Source organism: Garra rufa, chromosome 2 (genome assembly GCF_049309525.1).
Source record: "Garra rufa chromosome 2, GarRuf1.0, whole genome shotgun sequence".
Taxonomy (NCBI): domain Eukaryota; kingdom Metazoa; phylum Chordata; class Actinopteri; order Cypriniformes; family Cyprinidae; genus Garra; species Garra rufa.
The window spans coordinates 25,999,357-26,021,080 of record NC_133362.1 but is presented as its reverse complement, the minus strand read 5'-3'; the positions used below and the strand labels follow the sequence as shown (position 1 = coordinate 26,021,080).

Sequence of the window (21,724 nt, the reverse complement as noted above, 5' to 3'; positions counted from 1 at the left end):
CGTTTACTGCACATTGTTATTTTTCTCGTTATTTTTTATTGTACTAAAACTGTTAAAGTAACAATACAGTATTGACGATGTTTGTAACTTCTCAGTATGATTTTCTAAAAATGCCTACAAATAGGCCTACTTAACACTTAGAAATAGGGTATTTTTCATTTAGGGTGAAAATTGAACAAGTACTTTAAGCAATTTCATAAGGGGTTCCATGACTCACTCAGTTTCCTGTTTTTCATCTTATGAATGTCAAGTCAATATCATAATGTTCTCTCTCTGCCCACTAGTCTGACATCATGTTTAAAGTAAATATGGTAACGTGTGGTTTCCTCTTACTAAGTTGTTTATCAACACACAGAAGCTGGTTTGAAGCTGAACACTGGGGGACTCTGAGTGTCTCAATACTGTGTTAATGTGTAACTAAGTGGACTGGTCATCATGCGATATATGTTATTTAAATACTGGCTAGATTCTCAGTCCACCATAGTCCAGCTCTGGAATCAGCAAAGCATCTGAAGGTAAACATGAGATCTGTCTTTTTATCTTTTTTTTCTCACATTTATGACTGATTATCTATGCATGTGATTAAACAGTTTAAAAAAGTTTTGGTTAAATGATAAGTTGAATTAGTTGAATTATGCGAAACAGTGATAACTGATCCAGAAGTATTACTGCATCTACGTTTTGCTCTGGCACTTCGGACTGTAATTTTGGGCAGTAATACGTAAACAACAATATATTAATAGAAATGTTTTGTATTTGTATTGTATTTTCAAAGTTACACAATCCTTAAAAATCATTGGAATATGCTGATCTTTTTTCATTATATATATATATATATATATATATATATATATATATATATATATATATATATATATATATTTTTTTTTTTTTTTTTTTTTTTTTTTTACTTTTGTAGTGAAAACACTGTCTGAAATTCCCAATTCCATGTGTTTTCCTACCTCATTTTTTAGTATTTGGGGAAAAATAAAATAAAATACAAATAAAAAAACAAAATTACTGCCCATTATGTTGTTACGTGCAACAGAAAAAAAAATAACAGAAAGCTCTTGTCCTGCTTAATATTTTTTGGAGACAATCCTTTTCTTTTCTTTTTATTTCTTTAATATTGACAATGAGGTCTTTTGTAAAAATTTCATACAATTTTACATAAATAAAATTTTTATTTTATTTGTATTTTTAGTCAAATAATCCCAAAAAAATGAATGTGCTGATTTGGTGCTCAAGAAATATTTATTATAATTATCAATGTTGAAAACACTTGTGTTTATATTTTTGTGGAGACTATAATACATTTAGATTTTTATTTTGGCGGTGTAACAGCAAAAATGGGCAAAAAAAATCGCAATTATTTGCTTTTTTTATATATATATATATATTTTGTAGTGATAACATGGCTGAGATTCCCCAAAACAGCCAAAACTGACACTACATGCTATATATATATTAATCTCTAAACAGCCAAAACTAACACTACATGCTTTTTTTTTTCATCAAAAAACTGAAAAAATATCAGATGCCCCTCATCCTGCTTTATTTTTTATTTTATTTTAATTATTTTGTGGTGAAAACAATAGCTAAAATTTCCCAAACATCCAAAACTGACACTACATGCTATTTTTTTTCCATGTGTTTTCATACTTCATTTTCTGTATTTGAGGAAGAATAAATAAAATAAAAGTATTGCCCATACTGTTGTTACACGCAAAAGAAAAAAAACAAAAAGCTCTTGTCCTGCTATTATTTTTTCATTTTTTTTTTATACTGACAGAGATCTTTTGTCAAATTTTAAATGTCTTTAGTGTCACAAAAGCATTAATTTCTTTAAAAAAAAACATCTTGTTTTGTATCTACATATTATCTAAGAGCATTTTGAACTATGATGAAGCAGAACTGGAATGTACTCGTTTGTCTCTTTGCTCCTTTATCTGAGTCATGTGTTCTCTGCTCTTTGCTTCAGTCGGGTTATTGCCCTCAAATGCAACTCAGTACAGAGACCTCAGCTGCTGTAAGGCAGAAACTGGTCAATTTATTCTGTGAAAAATGGGGGTGGAGGAGCAGAGATCAATCAGCCATAGTAAACAGCCCCCTGTTGGTTCTGATATGCAAAAAAGTGTATATAGCTATGTCCACTATAATTCCATACTGTAAGTTTGGTTAGTATTCTCATGCATGTCATAATCAAATCAGTTTAATATCCAATAGGCACACCTCAAGGATTTCCCATTAAGATGAACAAGATGTTCCTCACTCTCCTAATGGTCTCCTGCTTTGCAATGGGAACGGCCAATCGAGTGTACGTCCATCCCTTCAACCTCTTCAGCTCTGAAAACATCAGCTGTGAGGTTATCCAGAATGAGGAACACAAGCCCTTCGAGACGGTCCATCCACAGACTCTTGTTCAGGACAGCACTGAGCCGGACCCACGATCCGGCAGCACCACAGAGAACCTGAAAAACCTCACCCAACGGACTGCTGTGTTGGCTGAACTGCAGAATTCACTCGGGCTGCGCATGTACCAGGCACTTAGTCATACGCAGAAGCATGCCAACACACTGCTGTCACCCTTAAACGCCTTTGGAGCCTTGGTGACCCTCTATCTGGGTGCATCCAAAAAGACTGCCATTTCCTACCAACAGCTGTTAGGACTCAACCTGGAGTCTAAACAGGCGGACTGTGCATACTTTATTGATGGACACACAGTGTTGCGAACACTCCAGGCCATCAGTGCGCATGTAGATGAATCACGAAATGAGCTCAGGACCCTCGTGTGGACTTTCATCAATAGCGACGCTGACCTTTCCAAAGACTTTTTACGTGGAACACAAGATTTCTCAGATGACTCCTTTGTCCGAGCAGTGGACTTCTCAAAGGCAAAGGAAGCTGAGGTGCAGGTGAACAACTTTATTCAGAAAACATCAGACAGCAAGGTTAAGGATCTGTTTAAGGGTGTTACTCCAAAAACGGACCTGCTGTTTGCTAGTTCAGTGCATTTTAAAGGTGAGTGACTTCAAAAATGATTCAAAAATATAAACTGTTTCATCCTTGGCCTCATGTAATTAAATTATCTTAAGTATAAGAACTTAAAGTATAAAGTACGTCAGACTTTTAGCAATTTTTATTTTTATTTTTACTTTTTCTTTATTTTTTATAGTTTATGTTTTAAGGCAAAAACAGTGTTTCAGTTGCTAAAATATCCCAATATAGCCCATCAAGTACAAAAAGTAGCCTATGTTTATTTTTATGCAAAACAGATTTTTAAAATAAAATAAAATAAAATAATTACGCAATTTTGTTGTTACATGCAACAGAAATTAATGTAGAAAATAGACTCATGGAGGCACTTAGAAAATAAAATGATATAAAAAAAAATAAAAATAAAAGGAAATAAAATGAATAAAGTATTAAATTAAATTTAATTAAATTAAAAATAGGAAATAGAATCATAGAGGTACTTCAAAAATAAATTGAAATAAAAAATAAAAAATAAATAATAAAAGTAAAAGGAAATATAACAATTACCCATTTATGTTGCTACATGCAACAAAGAAATTATGTGGGAAATAGACTCATGGAGGCACTTAAAAAAATGATATAAAAATTTTATTTAAATAATAAAACAGAATAAAATAAAATAAAAATAAAATAAAATAAAATAAAATAAATAAAATAAAATAGTTATCCAATTTTCTTGTTACATGTGACAGAAAATAATTGTAAGAAAGGCACTTCAAAAATAAAACAAAATGTAAAAAATAAAAATAATCATAAAATAAAATATAAGATAAAATAATTACCCATTTTTGTTGTTACATGCAACAGAAAATAAAGGCACTTAAAAAATAAAATGATATAAAAAATGTATTTAAATAATAAAACAAATAAATAAATAAATAAAATAAAAATAACTACTAATTTTTGTTGTTACATGCAATAGAACGTAACGTAGGAAATAGACTCATGGAGTCACTTCAAAAATAAAATGAAAAAAAAAAAATAAATGAAAAAAAAAAATTAAATTAAATAAAAAATTATAAAATAAAATATAACATAAAATAAAATAATTGCTAATTTTGTTGTTACATACAACAGAAAATAATATATAATAAGGCAATTCAAAAATAAAATGAAATAAAAAATTACTTAAAATAATAAAATTAAATGAAAAATAATAAAATTAAATAATTAAAAATAAATAAATACAATAATAAAATAAAATAAAATAAAACAATTACCCATAGTTGTTACATGTAACAGAAAGTTATGTAACATGCTAAAATAGTGTAGGAAATAGACTCATGGAGGCACTTAAAAATGCAATTAATAATAATAATAATAATAATAATATAAAAAATCACTTGCTATAGGCTGGGATTTTGAAAGTAGCTTTTTAAAATCTGTAACCTTTTTAGGTAACTGGAAAACTGCGTTCCAACCTGAAGCAACCAGTGATCAGAAGTTTTGGACTCATGAGAACTCAAGTGTGGAAGTCCCCTTTATGATGCATACTGGAAACTACATGTACTTCAACGATGTTGGCAGGAAGTGCTCTATAGTCAAGCTTGGTCTCAGTAAGAGGACCTATATGCTTCTAGCACTGCCTCATGAGGGAGCCAGTCTGCAGGACATTGAGAAGCAGCTCTTAACCATCATACCTACATGGCATCGAAATCTGAAAGAAACGTGAGTACATGTTTGGTCTGAGAAAGTCCACTGAAAATGGTAAATAACATTACCTCAAAGACAAATCACAGATTTATATCTTTGTGTTAGCAGGTATCTGCAACTATTTTTGCCCAAATTCTCCTTGACTGCTGTGACAGACCTGAGATCAGTTCTATCTGAAATGGCAGTGGAGAAATACCTCATGGGCTCTGATGCCAACTTCAGAAGACTGAGCAGCAAGAAGAACTTTAATGTTGATGAGGTAAAAATCTGTTTAGAGCACAAGTTCGCACCAGCTGAAATCAACCAGTAAAATCTGACTTTTGCCAGTTCTAAACAGCTGTAACAGTTACAAATAACTACCTTTGGCTTTGGAACAACATGGTCCACACGGTTATTTTTATTACTGTAAACCAAATGACAATAGTATCTCCATATATCTTACAGGTCCTCAACAAGGTTGTGTTTGAGATAACAGAGGGAGGATCGGAGGTTCAGAACAGAACTGAAGATGGAAGTGTTCCTCTTAAAGTCACCGTCAACAGGCCGTTCTTCTTTGCGATTGTAGAGGGGAACTCTAATGCTATACTCATGCTTGGCAAAATCGTCAATCCAACAACCTAAAAATTTCAGGCTTTACATTATAGTACAATATAATATAAATAATGGATAACATCAAGTCAGTGTCAACCTGTTAATATATTTGTTCAGACAAGGGATTTTTAGGACTTGGATGTTTTATATTTTAGTATCTGCTAATTCAAAAGTTTAATGTAGAGTTTGCTTCTATGCATAACATTTATTGCAATTATTTTAATGATGTATTCATAATAAGGAATATGTATAAACTCCATTTATGTACTGTTAAAACAAATTGAATGTGAATATTTATGAATAAATATTATTTTAAGGAATGCTCATTTTAAACCAAAAATTGCAAAATGATTCAACAAAAATGTAAGAAATTAAATATCATGTAAATAAAAGTAACTGTACAGTATGAAATGTCATAATAATCATTAAACATTCCACATTTAAGCAGCAGAATATGGTTACGTTCACACACAGTATGCTTATTTATGGGCGTGAAAAATGCATTCTGTAAACAAACTCACACCCATAAATTTTCAGAACTCACAACCATATTGTCGAAAAACACATGACGCACATTTCACATATTCATGTACTAAATCAGCATGTTAAATGTGTGTAAACAACACGTATTTAACATGTGAAATATTCGTCAAATACACAAATTTGTCTTGTTGACATTTTTGAACCATTTTGCCTTCCATAATCCTATTCTCCCTGCTGAAAAAACTGCTAAAACCAGCCTAGGCTGGTTGGCTGGTATTAGCTGGTCCAAACTGGAAGTAGCTGGTTTTAGCTGGTCTCCCATCCTGGCCAGGCTGGTTTTAGCTGGTGTTTTTCAAGCCTAACCAGCTTGGCCAGGCTGGAAAAGTGGCCAAAACCCCTCTAAAACCAGCCTGCTGACCAGCTATGACCAACTAAAACCAGCCTAGGCTAGGTTTTTTTCACCAGGGCTGTTCACACGGCATGTGTTTTCCGACAGTGATGGGAATATCGGATCACTTTACTTACTCGGATCTTTGAATCTCGTTCATCCAAATGAACGAACCTTTTTCCAAGTAATTTTGTTCACTTCAGCAGAATATAATTCAAATGCTACATGTTAATAGCCAAATTCCACAACACTACTTATGCGACGTTTCAAATATGAGTGTTAATGCAATAAAACTATAATGTAACCAAGGCCAAATTATTTGAAGCAAACGATAAATTCATTATTTCAGGTTATGCAGTCCTAGTTTCCATCACCTGACGATCAGTATCGTTCATTCTTTTGTCACGTCACATCTTCATAAAGTTTATGCCACAAACTGAAGCTGCAGTTTGTACTGGAAACAGAAATGATTAGTTCAGTTCTTGAATCTTCGGTTCGAGTCTTTCTTCCCAGCCCTATAGGCTATAATGCTACGCAGTCCCGGAAACAGAAACGATTAGTTCATCTCTCAAGATCGTTCTTTTGTCACGTTCCCGCTTCCCGGAGGAGTATCTACAAAGACTATTATTAACTGTATTATTATATGCATATTATATTTGAATATTAATATGCGTCAAATACACGCGTATTTTACTTTTTTAAAGTGTTCAAATGCATGTTTTTGAACCATTTGGCCTTCCATAGTCCTATTCCGTTTACAGTGCGTGTTTTTCCGACAATGCGGGTGAGTCCTGCAAATTTACGGGTGTGAGTGGTTACAGAATGCGGTTGTCACGCCCATGTTTTTGAACCATTTCGCCTTCTATAGTAAGGACAAATTTGTCTGTCACAACATACAGTGCGAGAGAAAGCCATTCTGTTGCACAAACACGCGTCTACCGTGTGTTGCCTGTTTTTATGTGTGGTTTCGGCAATTACAGTGACGGAGAAATTAGCTGTGTGTCATCTTAAAGTGTTAGATCCAGTCTCCACTTTAGCCGCTGATTTGACGATTGGACTCTCATCGCGTCAGAATGTTTTAAGTCTTTAAGTTTCATGGACGTCGCCATCTTTGATATTACTTTGGTCACTGTCGCTATGTTTACGTTGCACATTCATACAAACAGTATTCGAGACGCTACAGTAAGCTGCTGTGTGAACAAGACATTTCAAGACTCCTGTATGAAAATACGGTTGTCAATCTCAAAACTGACAGTGTGAACGTAGCCTTACTTTAACCAGTAAGGAGTGGATCATTTAAGCACATGAGCAATAAACAATTATTGAGGAAACTGTCATGAAAACACACCTAAAACACACACACTTCCAGTTGAGGGGTCACTGACCTTTACTAAATGTTCGACAAGGCCATTTTAGTAACAAATTAACTGTACACAACACAGCACTCACACATATTTCATACTATCCTCTTTTTATTCCTAAATCTTAGTAGTCCCATTCTTACCCAGTGAAACAAACTCCAACACCCATTTTGAAGCACAAAAACAAAAAAAAACAGAGCTAATTTGAGCATTAAACCTCTTTAGAGTTTGCACTGTTGATGCTATTTGGCACGGTTTACCAAAGCTAATGTCTGAGGAGAACAACTTCTGACACATTTCAAGTTGAACACCTGTGTTCTTTGCAATTTTTTTGATGTAACCACATATGACAGGACACAAGAGCCAATAGCACTTTATATGTTCAGTGCTGATTGGTTCATACAAAAAAAAAAAAAAAAACCTATTCATTTCTCCAATAAGTTTGAACCATATATGACTCCTCTGGCCATGTCATCCCATATAGTTCAAAAATAACTTATCAGAGATTAAATCACATTCTTTTACTGTGCTCCTTCTCTAGACAGGTTGAGATAACTGCTATTAAATCAGTTGAGGGATTGCAGAACTTCATGAAACCACTCCTGGAGCAGATACTGAGCCTTGTGGCATCATTTGGATCAGTAACCATTTTGGACCCTACTTTTAAACTGGCCCCTCCAGGGCCACTGTGGTTTAGGAGCCCGTCTGCTCCGCTGAAGCCAGATCTCTTGCTTCCTGCACCAGTTCCAGCAGAGAAGAAAACATGGTGATGTCGCTTGGCTGAAGACCCATCTTCTGAATCTTGGGTTAAAAAAAGAAGAGTATAATACAGTATGCACAGATAGAAGAGAAAAGCTGATCATTCATCAAGAACCATGCTCTTACCTGCTCTCCAAGATACTCCACATCCAGTGCCAGCTGCAGGCGGATCTTACTGTCATCTGATGGCCCTGCATTGACACCTACAGTGCTGGTGGTGGTCGTTTTCCTAGCCTGTTTCAACCGCTTTAGACTTTCCTCCATCTTCCTCACTGAGCTCAGCACATCCGATATGGTCTCAAAATATCTATTAAACACAGAGGTCCTTTTTTTGAAACAAGTTCTTCAATCTAGAATTAGTAAACTAGTTTACCAAGACATTTCTGAATCATAAAAGTACCTATGAGTGCAGTCTGTGAATGTGACCCGGAGCCACTCCTGGATGATGGAGTCTTTCACCACATTTTTGGAGTCGGTGACCAGCTGATGGAGTGGCTGAAGTGCATTGTCCATATAGGCTGAGGCTCTGGTGGGCACTTCCTATTAATAAGAAAGCAACTAAAGTTCAGGCCAGAGCACTAAGCATCTTGTTTGCATGTAGAGGAAAATGTTATTATCATATTTCAAATATGTGACCCTGGACCACAAAACCAGTCTTAAGTCGCTGGGGTATGTTTGTAGCAATAGCCAAAAATAAATTGTATGGGTCAAAATTGTTGTTTTTTCTTTTATGCCAAAAATCATTAGGAAATTAGTAAAGGTCATGTTCCATGAAGATTTTTTGTAAAATTACTACTGTAAATATATCAAAATGTAATTTTTGATTAGTTATATGCATTGTTATGAACTGAATATGGACAACTTTAAAGGTGATTTTCTCAATATTTTGATTTTTTTGCACCCTCAGATTCCAGATTTTCAAATAGATGTATCTTGGCCAAATATTGTCCTATCATAACAAACCATATATCAATAGAAAGCTTATTTATTGAGCTTTCATATGATGTATACATCTCATTTTTGTAAAATTTAACCTTATGACTGGTTTTGTGGTCCAGGGTCACATATTGCCTTTCATGCAGTGTGTAATGTAGCTGTATGTGAATGCAAATGATCAACAAAGTTGTAAACCCGAAAGTGCACAGTAAATAAAGCTATTGTCTCTTAAAAGAAAAAAAACGACTCTGAACAGTCTAAATAAGTAATTAGTAATTCGAATCCCACTCCGTGACGGCTACACATTATATTTGCATAATGCACGCCTATATTATACATAGGCCAGCCACTAACAACTTACTGACGACCAGAGTATGTGAGCGGAGCGGAGTGGATCGGTGTAATTTTGAATGGAGGGAGGAGCGGATTTTTGAAAAGTCGGAGCGTCGTGGTTTTCACTCGCTCCAAGAGCGCTCCACCACCGCTCCATCATGAGAACAATTCATGCCAACGGTCCGTAATATAACTGCATATTAAGCAAGAATTCACATGTTAAACATGTATAGCTAGCTTGATAGAGATGGATCACTCAAATCAGAAATAATGTGAATGCTATAATGACGGCAATGGACATGAGCGGTAAATTAAAGTTCACAAGGCATTAGTTTGTTCCTTCTAGATGCTGAATATTTTCTGGTGAAAGCATGATTTAAACAGGTACAACACTTATTCACATGCAATCGCTGTCAATAATGCATTAAAACAAATGTAATGGTATCCGAATTCGAATGAGCAGAAATCTGTAAGAAATGCAGTGATCCATAGGTAAAATAACTGACTGAAAATGTATTTTTATTTTCATTACAAACTTTGCACTGCATAAAGCAGCAGTTATACTCTTTTATACAACAGTTCTTTCTGGTTCTCAAATCTGATTGGTTGAGAACCGTGAGATATTCTACTGGTATCGCTACAGGAACGCCCTTTCACAATTTTGTATCACTCCGCGTGTTCTAGCCGGGACCGTTTTTTTTCCGAGTGTCATGGCGGACGTCCAAATCCCGTATCATTTTATAAATAATACTCTTTGTGTGTCACGGAATGTAGTTTTAAGAGGTTTTCAGGTGAGAATGTACTTGTTTATAGTTCAAATATGCAGTTTGTTAATAAAGATAACGTCTGTTTGAAAATTTGCTTCGTCGTTTTCGGACGTGCGAGACCCATATCGTCAGGGGGCGTTCTGCACTCATCAATCCGCTCGAGAGCGCTCTCACCACGGCCAGATATTGAGGAATTTACCGCTGGCTCTGATGTCTCTGTAGTGGTTACACATGACATGTAATTCATTATGGGTAAATCTAACGGGCAATCTTTGATCTCAATCATTTATTATTTGTTCCAGAGAAGAAGATAATTCATGTAGCATGTTTATGTAAATTCAATGCTGAATGCTGCCTTTACTCTTGACTGAATTGCCTAGCAACTTTTTGATGCCTGTTTTTGTTGTTGTTGTTTATTAAATATTATTACTCAATAAATAATTTATATAAACTATATTTTAAATAATGTATTTAATAATAGTACTTAGTATTGAGTAACGCGCTTACATTCGTGTTGGTGATTTTAGTTAACGTTACATTGTTCCGCCTTTAGATGGCGACAAGAGACCGTGTTATGACTTGAGATATGGCTGTATATCGTAGACTTGAGATATGGCTGTATATCGGCACTCTGTGATTACCTACGGCACTCGGCCTACGGCCTTGTGCCTACGGCGAATCACAACCGTGCCGATATACAACCATATCTCAAGTCTACTCGTGTGATATTGCTCATTTAATGCTGACAATGTTATTAGCTTTGTATGTGGTAGGAATAAAGTTTGCACACTAGGTGTTCCAGTTTCTCCTGTTATTTTATTTTAGTATTTTTTATTTTAATATATATTATGAACAGGACCGTTATATTTCAAACATTATTTCAGATTTTTTTTTGACGCGGAGCGAAGGCGGAGCGGTGTTTCTGGTATCAGTGAGCGAGGAGTGGAGCGGGAGCGGGAAATTGTGAACCCGGAGCGGCGCTGGAGCGGAGCGATTAATAAATGCTTAAAAAACTGGACTCTTCTGCCAGTTTTTTACACAGGGTGACCAGTGGCTGCGAAATTCTGAATGACAAATCATGTTCTGCTATAAATGTGCACAAAAGTATTTTTAAATAGCAGACACGGTCAGTCATAGACAACGGTGTGTCGGTGCACGGGCAGCGGCTCTATGACCAGAGTCTAAATCATGACGAGCAAGCACTTTCTTACCGCTGCTGGCATACAGTAGCTTCCTCGAGCAAATCGTGCAGAAACAAGCCCCGGGCTCTCTCAGTTTCTTGCACCGACTGCTAAAAGGCTCGCCATCTCTACTTTCTTCAATCCACGCCCAGCTCCATTTATTTTTGAGTCCTTTATCTATCGCTAGGACATCATCCCCAGGCTTCATAAACTTCCACTCCATTTTTTTTTCTCTCCGACAATGCTAACGTGACAGTATGGGTGTCAATCAGACTGTGTTGCAAGGACCCGCCCTTCTCTGCTTCTGATAGGCTTGTAACGTTAGTTAAAGCTGCATTCCTCTCATATGATTGGTAGGTGAAATAAATTGGCTCGAAAATATTAAAGGAACACTCCACTTTTTTTGGAAATAGGCTCATTCTCCCACTCCCCCCGAGTTAATAAGTTGATTTTTACCGTTTTGAAATCCATTCAGCCGTTCTCCTGTTCTGGCGATATCACTTTTAGCATAGCTTAGCATAAATCATTGAATCCTATTAGACCAATAGCATCGCGTTCAAAAATGTCCAACGAGTTTCCATATTTGTTGTATTTAAAACTTGACTCTTCTGTAGTTATATCGTGTACTAAGACCGGTGGAAATGCAAAGCTGCGAGTTTCTAGGCTGATAAGTTTAGGAACTACACTTCCATTCCGGCGTAATAGTCAAGGAAGTTAGCTGCCGTAATATGGCCGAAGCAGGCGGAGTATTATCAGAAATGAGTTCCCAGCTAGTTTAGCATTTGCACATGTGCTGCATGGTATTACTGCTCCTGCTTCAGCCTTATTACGGCAGCAAACTTCCTTGACTATTACGCCGGAATGGGAGTGTAGTTCCTAATCTCATCAGCCTAGAAAATTGAAGCTTTGCATTTCCACCGGTCTTAGTACACGATATAACTACAGAAGAGACAAGTTTTAAATAGGACAAATATCGAAACCCGTTGGTCATTTTTGAACGTGATGCTATTGGTCTAATAGGATTCAATGATCTATGCTAAGCTATGCTAAAAGTGATATCGCCAGAACAGGAGAACGGCTGAATGGATTTCAAAACGGTAAAACTCAACTTATTAACTTGGGGGGAGTTGGAGAATGAGCCTATTTCCAAAAAAAGTGGAGTGTTCCTTTAAACTGCATGTGCAGGTTTTTTTCCCCACACGGCCGCACGCCGGAGATCCGGCACGGTGCCGGAATACTTTAAGCCCTGTATTCAAAATATGGAACTATGACAATGGGTGTAGTTTCTGACACGTGCTGTACATAGTGGACCAATCACAACAAACTGGGCCATATGACCAATCAGAGCAGAGTAGGCTCATGGAAAGGAGGAGTTTAGAGAGACTAAATCTTCGAACTGCTTCAAACGAATCATTTAAGAATCACTGGAAAATTAAATACATATTTTGAGAAAACAAAAGCATTGTTTGACCTTGCATGCATGTAAACCTATTGTAGGAGACTCCCAAAACAATATTAGGAACCTTAAAAATGGCATAATTGGGGACTTATGTAACAGAAATAGCTACAGTCTAAATAAATAAAAACAGAGAATAAAGACAAAATTACGAGAATAAAATTATTAAGAGAATAAAGACAAAGTGTTAGAAATTACAAGAATAAAGTAGAAATTATGAGAATAAACTAAAACGCCGTCGTATGAAACAGATTATCAAAAAAGATAAAAAAAAAAATTTAGGATGGGGTCTTGGATCTATCCAGCGGTTGTCGATCAGTTGCTATTACTTCTGACTCTTTATAAAGTCTTACAATTGTTTTAGAAGTCTGTTATATAACCAAGTAAATATTGCATGAGGAAAAAGTCAACCAAATAATTTATAAACATTTCAAAACAAATCAATCAAAATGTGTTTTTTTTTTTTTCTTTCCAGTCTGTCTCAGATCTTTACTCACTGATTCATTCTGAATGGCTTTTAAATATTACATGGGTGTATAACTCGACCTTGTTAGTCCTTCGATAAAGTCGTGGGACTTCCGAAGCGTTTTTCAGGAAACGAGCGCTCCTTTCTGTTAGATGCTGAGTCATTCTGCTGTTTAGTGTGGGGATGCAGCTGGACAAAGATGCACTGGAATCTTTCAAGGCTTCTGGAGCACCAAACAGGAAACAAACTTATTAACTTGGGAACATTAGAAATGGCATTAGAAATGGCTTCAAACTCCAGAACAAACCTGAAACAACAGCAAAGTTTTTGAATCCAATACTCTCCAATTTTGCCTTGATCATCTCAGAGATATCTGGAATCTGGGAACAGAGTAAAAATATTTCTCACTCGAAGCAAATAAGATCAAAATTAGTCTCTTGCTCCATTTGAAATAAAATTCTGAATTACCTGTCCTTGTAACTTATCAACATCAGCTGCAATGAAGACGAGCTGCTTAGTAGACAAAGCAGTTGGGCCGCCGGTTTCGCTGTCTGCGTCTTGTGATGTGCGGCTGGAAGTGGAGGAGGCAGAGCTTGGGAGTGGTCTTACCGAATCTTTGCTAGTCTCAAGTGGAGGTGTTTTTGTTAAAACCTGTGAAATGACAAAGAAAGATGTGAATAACAATCCTATTTTGATTCATATTTTTCCAACAGCAATGCTTTACCTCTGTGAGAAAGGTGCCGTATCTGGAAATCAGCTGCAGCGTTAGTTTCCAAAATCGATGAGCAAGTGGTGACAGGTACACCTGGTCAGCCCAGCACCTGCACACACAGCTCCACAACGCCTCAGTCACCTGCAGATGGTAGTTGCTGCCCACTGAGTTCACAAATACAAAAAGCAGATCAGATTTGAGTGGTGATCAGTTAATCGCGTGTTTGTAAAACTGACAGCTATATATATTATCAAAAGCAGGTCAACAGAAGCACAGAGAAGGCAATATCACACTTCTCTGTGCATTCATTCTTACATTAACCCAAATACATGGACTGACCTGGAGCTGCCTCTAGTCCATCAGAAATGGCATTTTCTAGACTTCCAGCAATCTCCTTGAACCTACAAAAACAAGCCCAGGCCAGAAAGTCAAGAGACAGCTGTAGATATAAATACTTCAAAGTGGCCTCTGCTTCACAGCAGTAACATTTATTCTTAATGAAGTGCTCAATGACTTCATGCTGGACTTTTTTATTGACAAATACTAATTCTGTATTAAGCAGAACATTAAACAGCTGATTTATGATCTGAAAGGTCAGACTGGTAATGGAGAATCGATTACACAGGTTCACATTTGGCTGTATGTGACTTCCATGTGGGCTGATGCACAGAAAGTATGGGGGAACGAAACAAGAGTGACAAATGGCAAATGTATTTTCACTCAAACTTACCAATCCTTTTGGCTATTAAAACCAGAGAACTTTTACACTTGGTCTTTTAGTTGTAACAATTAAGAAAATGATTAAATAAATAAAATTTAATTATACTTACATATAATTTAATCAGAATGAATAATCATTTCACAATCAAAAGAAGTCTTATAGATGTTGTTCATCCAAAAATGAAAATTATGTCATTAATTACTCACCCTCTTGTCTGTTCAAAGCCGTAAGACCTGTGTTCACCACGTCATATCAAAAATATCTTAATTTCAGGTTTTACAGGTTTGTAATGACATAAGGGTGAGTAATTAATAAAAGAATTTAAATTTTTGTGTGAACTATCCAAGTGTTCAATAACTACAGCAAATAGCAAACATTGTTTCAAACTCAGTATGTTAAACCATAAAACCAATACAACACAAGAGCTACTAAATTTCACTACAAGACCTTAGTTCCAAGAAAAAGCAAACACATTTTACAGGCTTAACTGGCTTAAACAAACTAAGATAGCAGTGGACTTTATAACCAGCGAATAGTGATCAAACATCACAGAGTAAAGACTGTCCAGCCTAAAACACAGATCGATTCATATCCTAGGCGATTATCTCTCTTTAAATATATTGCATAAAAACAGAACCTAAGCTGCACAGGAGATTCCAGAAAATGATGGAAAAAAAACCTCTTTGAGTCACAGGGCGAGTTTACAGGAAGCAGGTTACAAACAACCCCTTTAAAGGAATCTCTTTCTCTCCACTTTTTGGTGGGGGACTGACTGTTTAATGTCAATATACTATATCAGAGTGTGGAAAACAAATGGGTCACAGAATTTCCAGGTTGTATTGACCCAGAAAACTAGCTCATGAACAGATAAATCACTGGAATGGTCCAGCTGTGACTAGATTTCGTAGGCTACGTTCTAGGGCTGCACGATTAATCGCACGATGTTGTGAGGTGCGTTTAGTCAATGAAGCCGGTACTTTGATTAGTAGTAAATCTCCATCACGTGGTTTCAGCTGGAGCGGCAATTATTACACAGAGGCGTAAATCACTGACAAGCTACACCAACTTTTATGATACGAGCCCTCATGTTTTGCTTGTAAATAGAGTTGTCATTGTAATACTTAGTATTAAGTTCTGATACATTACAGTTCCACTGACTAACTTTTGCAACTGTCTTGATAACTTTGTGTATGTAAAATCTTTGAAGTGACTCCCATGAGTGCGGAATTGTGACAAATGTTAATCTACACTGATGTAAAAGCCACATTAAATCCGATCTGACTGTTCAGATTGCGGCCGGATTTAGTACCACATATGGAAGTTGCACAAATCCGAATTAAAAAGATCAGATTCCATGCAGATTGTGCTGTTCACACTGACACGAGAAAAACAGATCTGAGTCACATGTGAGTAAAAAAAAAAAAAATCTGGTTTGGGCCACATCTGCCTGCAGTGTGAGCGTAGCCTAAGTTCTCATACTCACCGAAGTTGGAAATACACTGGCAGGTTCCATTTGTTGTGGAAGCTCTGGTAGCACGGATGTGCTCGCAGCCTCTTCACGCTGGCCTGGGAACCACACTGCCTCTCAAACTTACGCACAAAATCCATGCTGACTGTGTATCTCTGCATAAAAAAACACAGAAACAAGGAAAACCATTTAATGAGATGTACAATTCCATTTTATAAAGTGACTTCAATCAATGCATTTCCTTTCCATACCTCATAAAATGCATCTGGGTTTCCAGGATTGAAAAGGGAAGGGACTCTTTCCTCAACACCTCTAATGATCTCAGGCCAAACAGAGTTCACCAGGAAGTCATATCCTGGAACAATGTCGGCTTTATCACTGGGCATACAAAAGGGTAAACTCATTAAAACGTATTATGTGTAAAACGACAGCAATGGCACAATGTGGTAAACGTTCATTCTGAGCGGCACACTTACCTAGAGATTGCTCCACCAGTCACCTCTCGCAGCAGTCGACAATGGTGAGGCACAAACTCCAACAGCTTTGCATACATCATCTTAAGACCGTTAGGGTTGGACTTGACAGACTGTTCAACTATAACCTGACAAAAATAAAACAGGTGAAGTTGGGAAAACATCATTCAGAGGACAGACAACATATCTGTGAGTTGTTTTTTGTCTGTGAACACAACACTGTGAATAATAACATATATGCAAATTACAATAGACTGTATTGCTATAACTAGGTGATATGCAAAATGTACCTCATCCATGTATGGTTTGACTAAGACCTGTCCGACCAGTGCCTCTGCATCCCTGGTCTTATCAATGGTAGCATATGTCCTGAGGCAATGCCGTACGATATCTATATTTGACGTCTGAAGGCCTTGGATCAATAAGCCTTCCAGGGACTGCTGAAGCATAGCGGTGATACCCGCTATTCTCTGGAACATAGAAAAAAACACCAAGATTAGTAAGTAGATATATGCTATAGGGACAAAAGTATTGGGACACATGACCATTACATCAACAGGGACTTTAATGTCATTGCATTCTAAATGCAAAGATATATAAGGGTTAGTTCACCAAAAATTCTGTCATTAATTACTCACCCTCATTTCATTCCAAACCCTTTGACCTTTGTTTGTCGTCCAAAGACTTTTGTTCATTTTCAGAGCATAAATTAAGATATTTTTGCACATTAAAGACTGACACGGAAGAGAAGAAATGGTTGAAAAGTCATTATTTTTGTTTTATTTATGCACAAAAAAGTATTCTTGTAGCTTCTTAAAATTAAGGTTGAACCACTGATGTCACATGGACTATTTTAACAATGTCCTAACTACCTTTCTGAGCCTTGAACATGGCAGTTGAGTTGCTGTCTATGCAGGGTCAAAGAACTCTCAGATTTCCTTAAAAATATTTTCATTTGTGTTCCAAACCGTCTCATGGGTTTGGAATGACCTGAATGGAGCCAATATCCATTCCAGTTCATCCCAAAAGTGTTTGATGGGGTTGAGGTTCGAGATCTGAAGTTTGGTTCTTCCACACCAAACTCAGTGGTGGCATTTGCACCACTCTATCTGACGTTAGGCATTGTACTTAGTGATGTGAGGCTTTCTTCCAGCTACTCAGCCATAGAAAATGCATATTGCATGGCTAGGTGTTTTTTTTTTTTTAGACACCTGTGGTAAAAGGTCTGATCGAAACACCTGAATTCCATAATTTGGAGGTGTGTGCCAATACTTTTGTCCATATAGTGTACACATTTTCTCTAAACCCAACTTAAAGGCACAGTTCACCCAAAAATGAAAATTCTGTCAATAATTACTCTCATGTCGTTCCAAACCCGTAAGACTTTTGTTCATCTTCGGAACACAAACAAAGATGTTTTCTATGAAATCCGAGAGCTTTCTGACTCTTCATAGACAGCAAGGGTCCTTCTACATTCTAGGCAAAAAAAAATATTTTATTCAACAGATCTTCTCCCCCGAGTTACCCTCTGCCCCCATTATCGAGAGCACCCTGAAGTATGCGTTGTTTGCGTGCAGAGGAAAGCACACGTATGCGTCATGGTACTCTCAATAATCTTGACTATTTTGACGATGTTCTTGCTACCTTTCTGGGCCTTAAACGTGGAAGGAGTCTTGTTGTCTATGGACAGTCAGAAAGCTCTTGGATTTCATCAAAAATATCTTAATTTGTGTTCCGAAGATAAACGAAGGTCGTATGGGTTTTGAACAACATGAGGTTGAGTAATTAATGACAATTTTCATTTTTGGGTGATCCCTTTAAAGTAACAAGAAACAGAATGAGTTATTTTAAGACTGGGAGCTCACCGGTCGGACTTTATCAAGCAATGGCATTCCTTTGCTCTGGACCGCATGAAACTGTAACTGGTTGAACTCGGTGGCAATCCGCTCTAGAATCTGACCTGCCAAAAGAGGACTAAAAACAAGGAACAAGCTGTTCATTTAAATGTAAAGTAAAATGCAAATCGAACATAATCTTGAAAATAATTTTCTTAAATCATGAGCCAAATTTCAAAAGAAGTTGTTAGCTGCAGTGTACACTACTGTAGTGTTTGGGATCAGTAAGATTAACAAAAATAATAATAATAATGTGATTAATTCTTTTATTCAGCAAGGAGTGCGTAAAGTCACTTTAAAGACTTCTACGATGTAACAAAGATCTCCATTTCAAATAAACACTTTTCTTTTGACCTTTCCATTCATCTAACAATCAAAAATATTATATCATAATGTATGTTACCACAAAAATATTAATCAACACAACTGTTTTCAACATCAACAATAATAAAAATATTACTTAAACACCAAAGCAGCATATTAGAAAGATTTCTGAAGGATCATGTGACTCTGAAAACTACAGTAATGATGCTGAAACGTCAGCTTAGCTATCACAGGAAGAGACTTGTCGCTTTTACTACTTTACGTACCTGCTGGTCTCAAGTGAGGTTGTATCTTTGGTGTTCTGGTGAAGAATTTTCTCAATCTTCTCCACTGATCTCACAACTTGGATAAGCCTTAACACGCAGAGCTACAAAAGACACAATGTTGGACAATGCATGCATAGTTGTAACATGGTATTTTCATAAGTTTCATTACCATGACTTACCTTCTTTTTCTGAATGTCATCTTGCTTGAATAGCTGGGTGTCTATAGCTTCAATAACTTCATTCACAGAGGATCTCAAACTCTGTACATGAGAGAAGATACTTCGATATTAGATAATGATTAAAATATGGCCAATCCAAAAGTATTTACTGATGCGTTAAGCACTTACCAGCACTTCTTCCCGTAACTGGCCGAGAGGGACAGAGAGCTGATTAAGGGCTTTATCCATTCCAACCTAAAACACATGAAAAAAATCATGATGCTTGAAACCAATTTTGCTGAAAATGCTGTATAATGTTCCAAAAATGCAAAGACTCACGAGATTTGTGGACAGGTTAACGAAATCTGCATAGTCTTTATTGATAAGCTCGACCATGGCTGTTTTGAGAAGTCTGTAATATTGCTCCAGATCTTCACGCATCTCCTCCAGCTGGACACGCTTTCTGCAGTCGGCCACAAATTTGTCCACGTCGAAGTCATCCTGCATGGAAACGTACAAATATTTAAAATCAAAATGCCCTCAAACAGATAATGTCAAGCAAACTAAGAAACTGGAAAACTGTCAAGAGATGCTTGTATAGAAAATATTAAAAACATCCTTACAGTTTGTGCTTTAACACTCTTTTCTGTTTGGTGGTTGAGCCATTTAAAATACATTTTAAAGGTAAGTATCAAGCTGATATTCCATGACTTTCATAATCACATGATAACTGATAAACATAATTTCAATTTCAATTTAACATTCTCTAATTTTCTTTAATGTAAAATGCTATGTGTACACTGCTGTCCAAAAGTTTGGGATCAGTAATATTTTTCATGTTTGTTATGCTCATCAAGGCTGCCTTTATTTGATAAAAAAATAAAAAATACAGAAAAAAATATTATGATGACGTAAAAAATTCTGAAAACATTCTACTATGCTGATTTATTATCAGGGCTGGAAACAGTTGTGCTGCTTAATATTTTTTTGGAACCTGTGATACTTTTTTTTTAGAATTCTTTGATGAATAAAACGTTAAAAAGAACATTATTTATTTAAAATATAAATATTTTCTAACAATATACACTGCTGTTCAAAAGTTTGGGGTCAGTACATTTTCATTCTTTCTTTTTTGAAAAAAAAATACTTTTATTCAGCAAGGATGTGTTAAATTGATAAAAATTGATAAAGACTTATATTAGAATGTTAGAAAAGATTTCAATTTTAAATAAATGCTGTTCTTTTTAATGTTTCATCAAAGAATCTTGAAAAAAAGAATCACAGGTTCCAAAAAAATGTTTAGCAACACAACTGTTGCCAACATTGATCATTTTAAATAATAAATCAGCATAATAAAATTATTTCAGAAGAATTATGTGACACTTAAGACTGAATGAATGATATTTTAAAGTGTATTAAAATACAAACCATTATTTTATATTGTAATAATGTGCAATATTACTGTTTTTCCCAGTATTTTTATCAAATAAATGCAAGCTTGATGAGTAAAAGAAACTTCTTTAAAAAAAAAAAACATCACAAGTCTCACTGATCCCAAACGTTTGTACGACAGTGTATGTCTGAGGGTCTCTGAGACCCCAGATGCTTAAGGTTTACTGGTTGAGAAAGTTCATTGTTTTTATCAATTGACATGCTTGCCAACTTCTTTTTTATCAATTGTCATTTTTATCATTGTTTTAAATTTATGTTTCCACAGTTTTGACTGTTTCAGAAAACGACATTTTTGTTTGTAGAGCATGGATTTGTGAGGGTTAAAACTTTGACATTTCATGTCCAATAGGTTTTGTCTTAGTGAAATTAACATATTAAAAACACCTGAAAGGAAACATGGATTAATTTCCTAATTACTATCGTTATTTGTAAGTGTACAGCACTGGGGTCCCAATATAACGCCAGTTACCGTTGCCTAATATACAAATTTAACCACACAAACATAAATATACACAACTGGTTAATCAAGTTAGTTAGTGTACAGCTTAATAGAGCTCTCTTATCAATTGATATATTAATATCATCTCACTCACCTTCATAAATTCGTCTTTGTCGAAGCACAAAGAATCGGGTCCCTTTGGTAAGGTCATCATTGTTTTAGGACGGGCTACAAACTAAATAATCTGTGAATGTATTTCTTTAAACGTGAAGATTATTTGCTACATTTCGCTGAAATGACAGAGTAATCGATTCAACTTCCGCAAACATGGCACACGCTAACAAGCGGGTGGAAAATACAAAACCCTACAGTGCCAAAAGAGAGTATATCTCTGAATAGCGCCACA

The 21,724-nt window shown here is 35.9% G+C and overlaps 2 protein-coding genes across 3 annotated transcripts; one reads left to right on the top strand and one right to left on the bottom strand.

Annotated features, from left to right (window-relative positions):
* The first annotated feature begins 378 nt into the window (after positions 1–378).
* On the top strand, positions 379–5,600 carry agt (angiotensinogen). 2 transcript variants are annotated; one of them, XM_073833973.1, is made up of 5 exons: positions 379–515; positions 2,227–3,021; positions 4,434–4,704; positions 4,798–4,948; positions 5,134–5,600. In XM_073833973.1, exons 2-5 carry the CDS (start codon positions 2,253–2,255, stop codon positions 5,308–5,310), a joined length of 1,368 nt encoding a protein of 455 aa, XP_073690074.1. In that variant the 5' UTR covers positions 379–515; positions 2,227–2,252; the 3' UTR covers positions 5,311–5,600. The 2 variants fall into 2 exon arrangements, with proteins under 2 accessions (XP_073690074.1, XP_073690072.1); XM_073833971.1 differs by having other exon boundaries at positions 4,795–4,948.
* Positions 5,601–7,520: 1,920 nt separating this feature from the next.
* cog2 (component of oligomeric golgi complex 2) lies at positions 7,521–21,643 on the bottom strand. The gene is made up of 18 exons (XM_073833970.1): positions 21,473–21,643; positions 19,767–19,928; positions 19,617–19,682; positions 19,449–19,529; positions 19,270–19,370; positions 18,650–18,758; positions 17,075–17,254; positions 16,788–16,912; positions 16,563–16,689; positions 16,327–16,466; positions 14,462–14,523; positions 14,135–14,286; positions 13,879–14,061; positions 13,718–13,790; positions 13,491–13,633; positions 8,672–8,811; positions 8,398–8,578; positions 7,521–8,313 (listed from the first exon to the last, which is right to left on the bottom strand). The coding sequence occupies exons 1-18, from the start codon at positions 21,530–21,532 to the stop codon at positions 8,206–8,208; spliced, it is 2,193 nt and encodes a 730-aa protein (XP_073690071.1). The 5' UTR covers positions 21,533–21,643; the 3' UTR covers positions 7,521–8,205.
* Between the last annotated feature and the right edge of the window lie 81 nt (positions 21,644–21,724).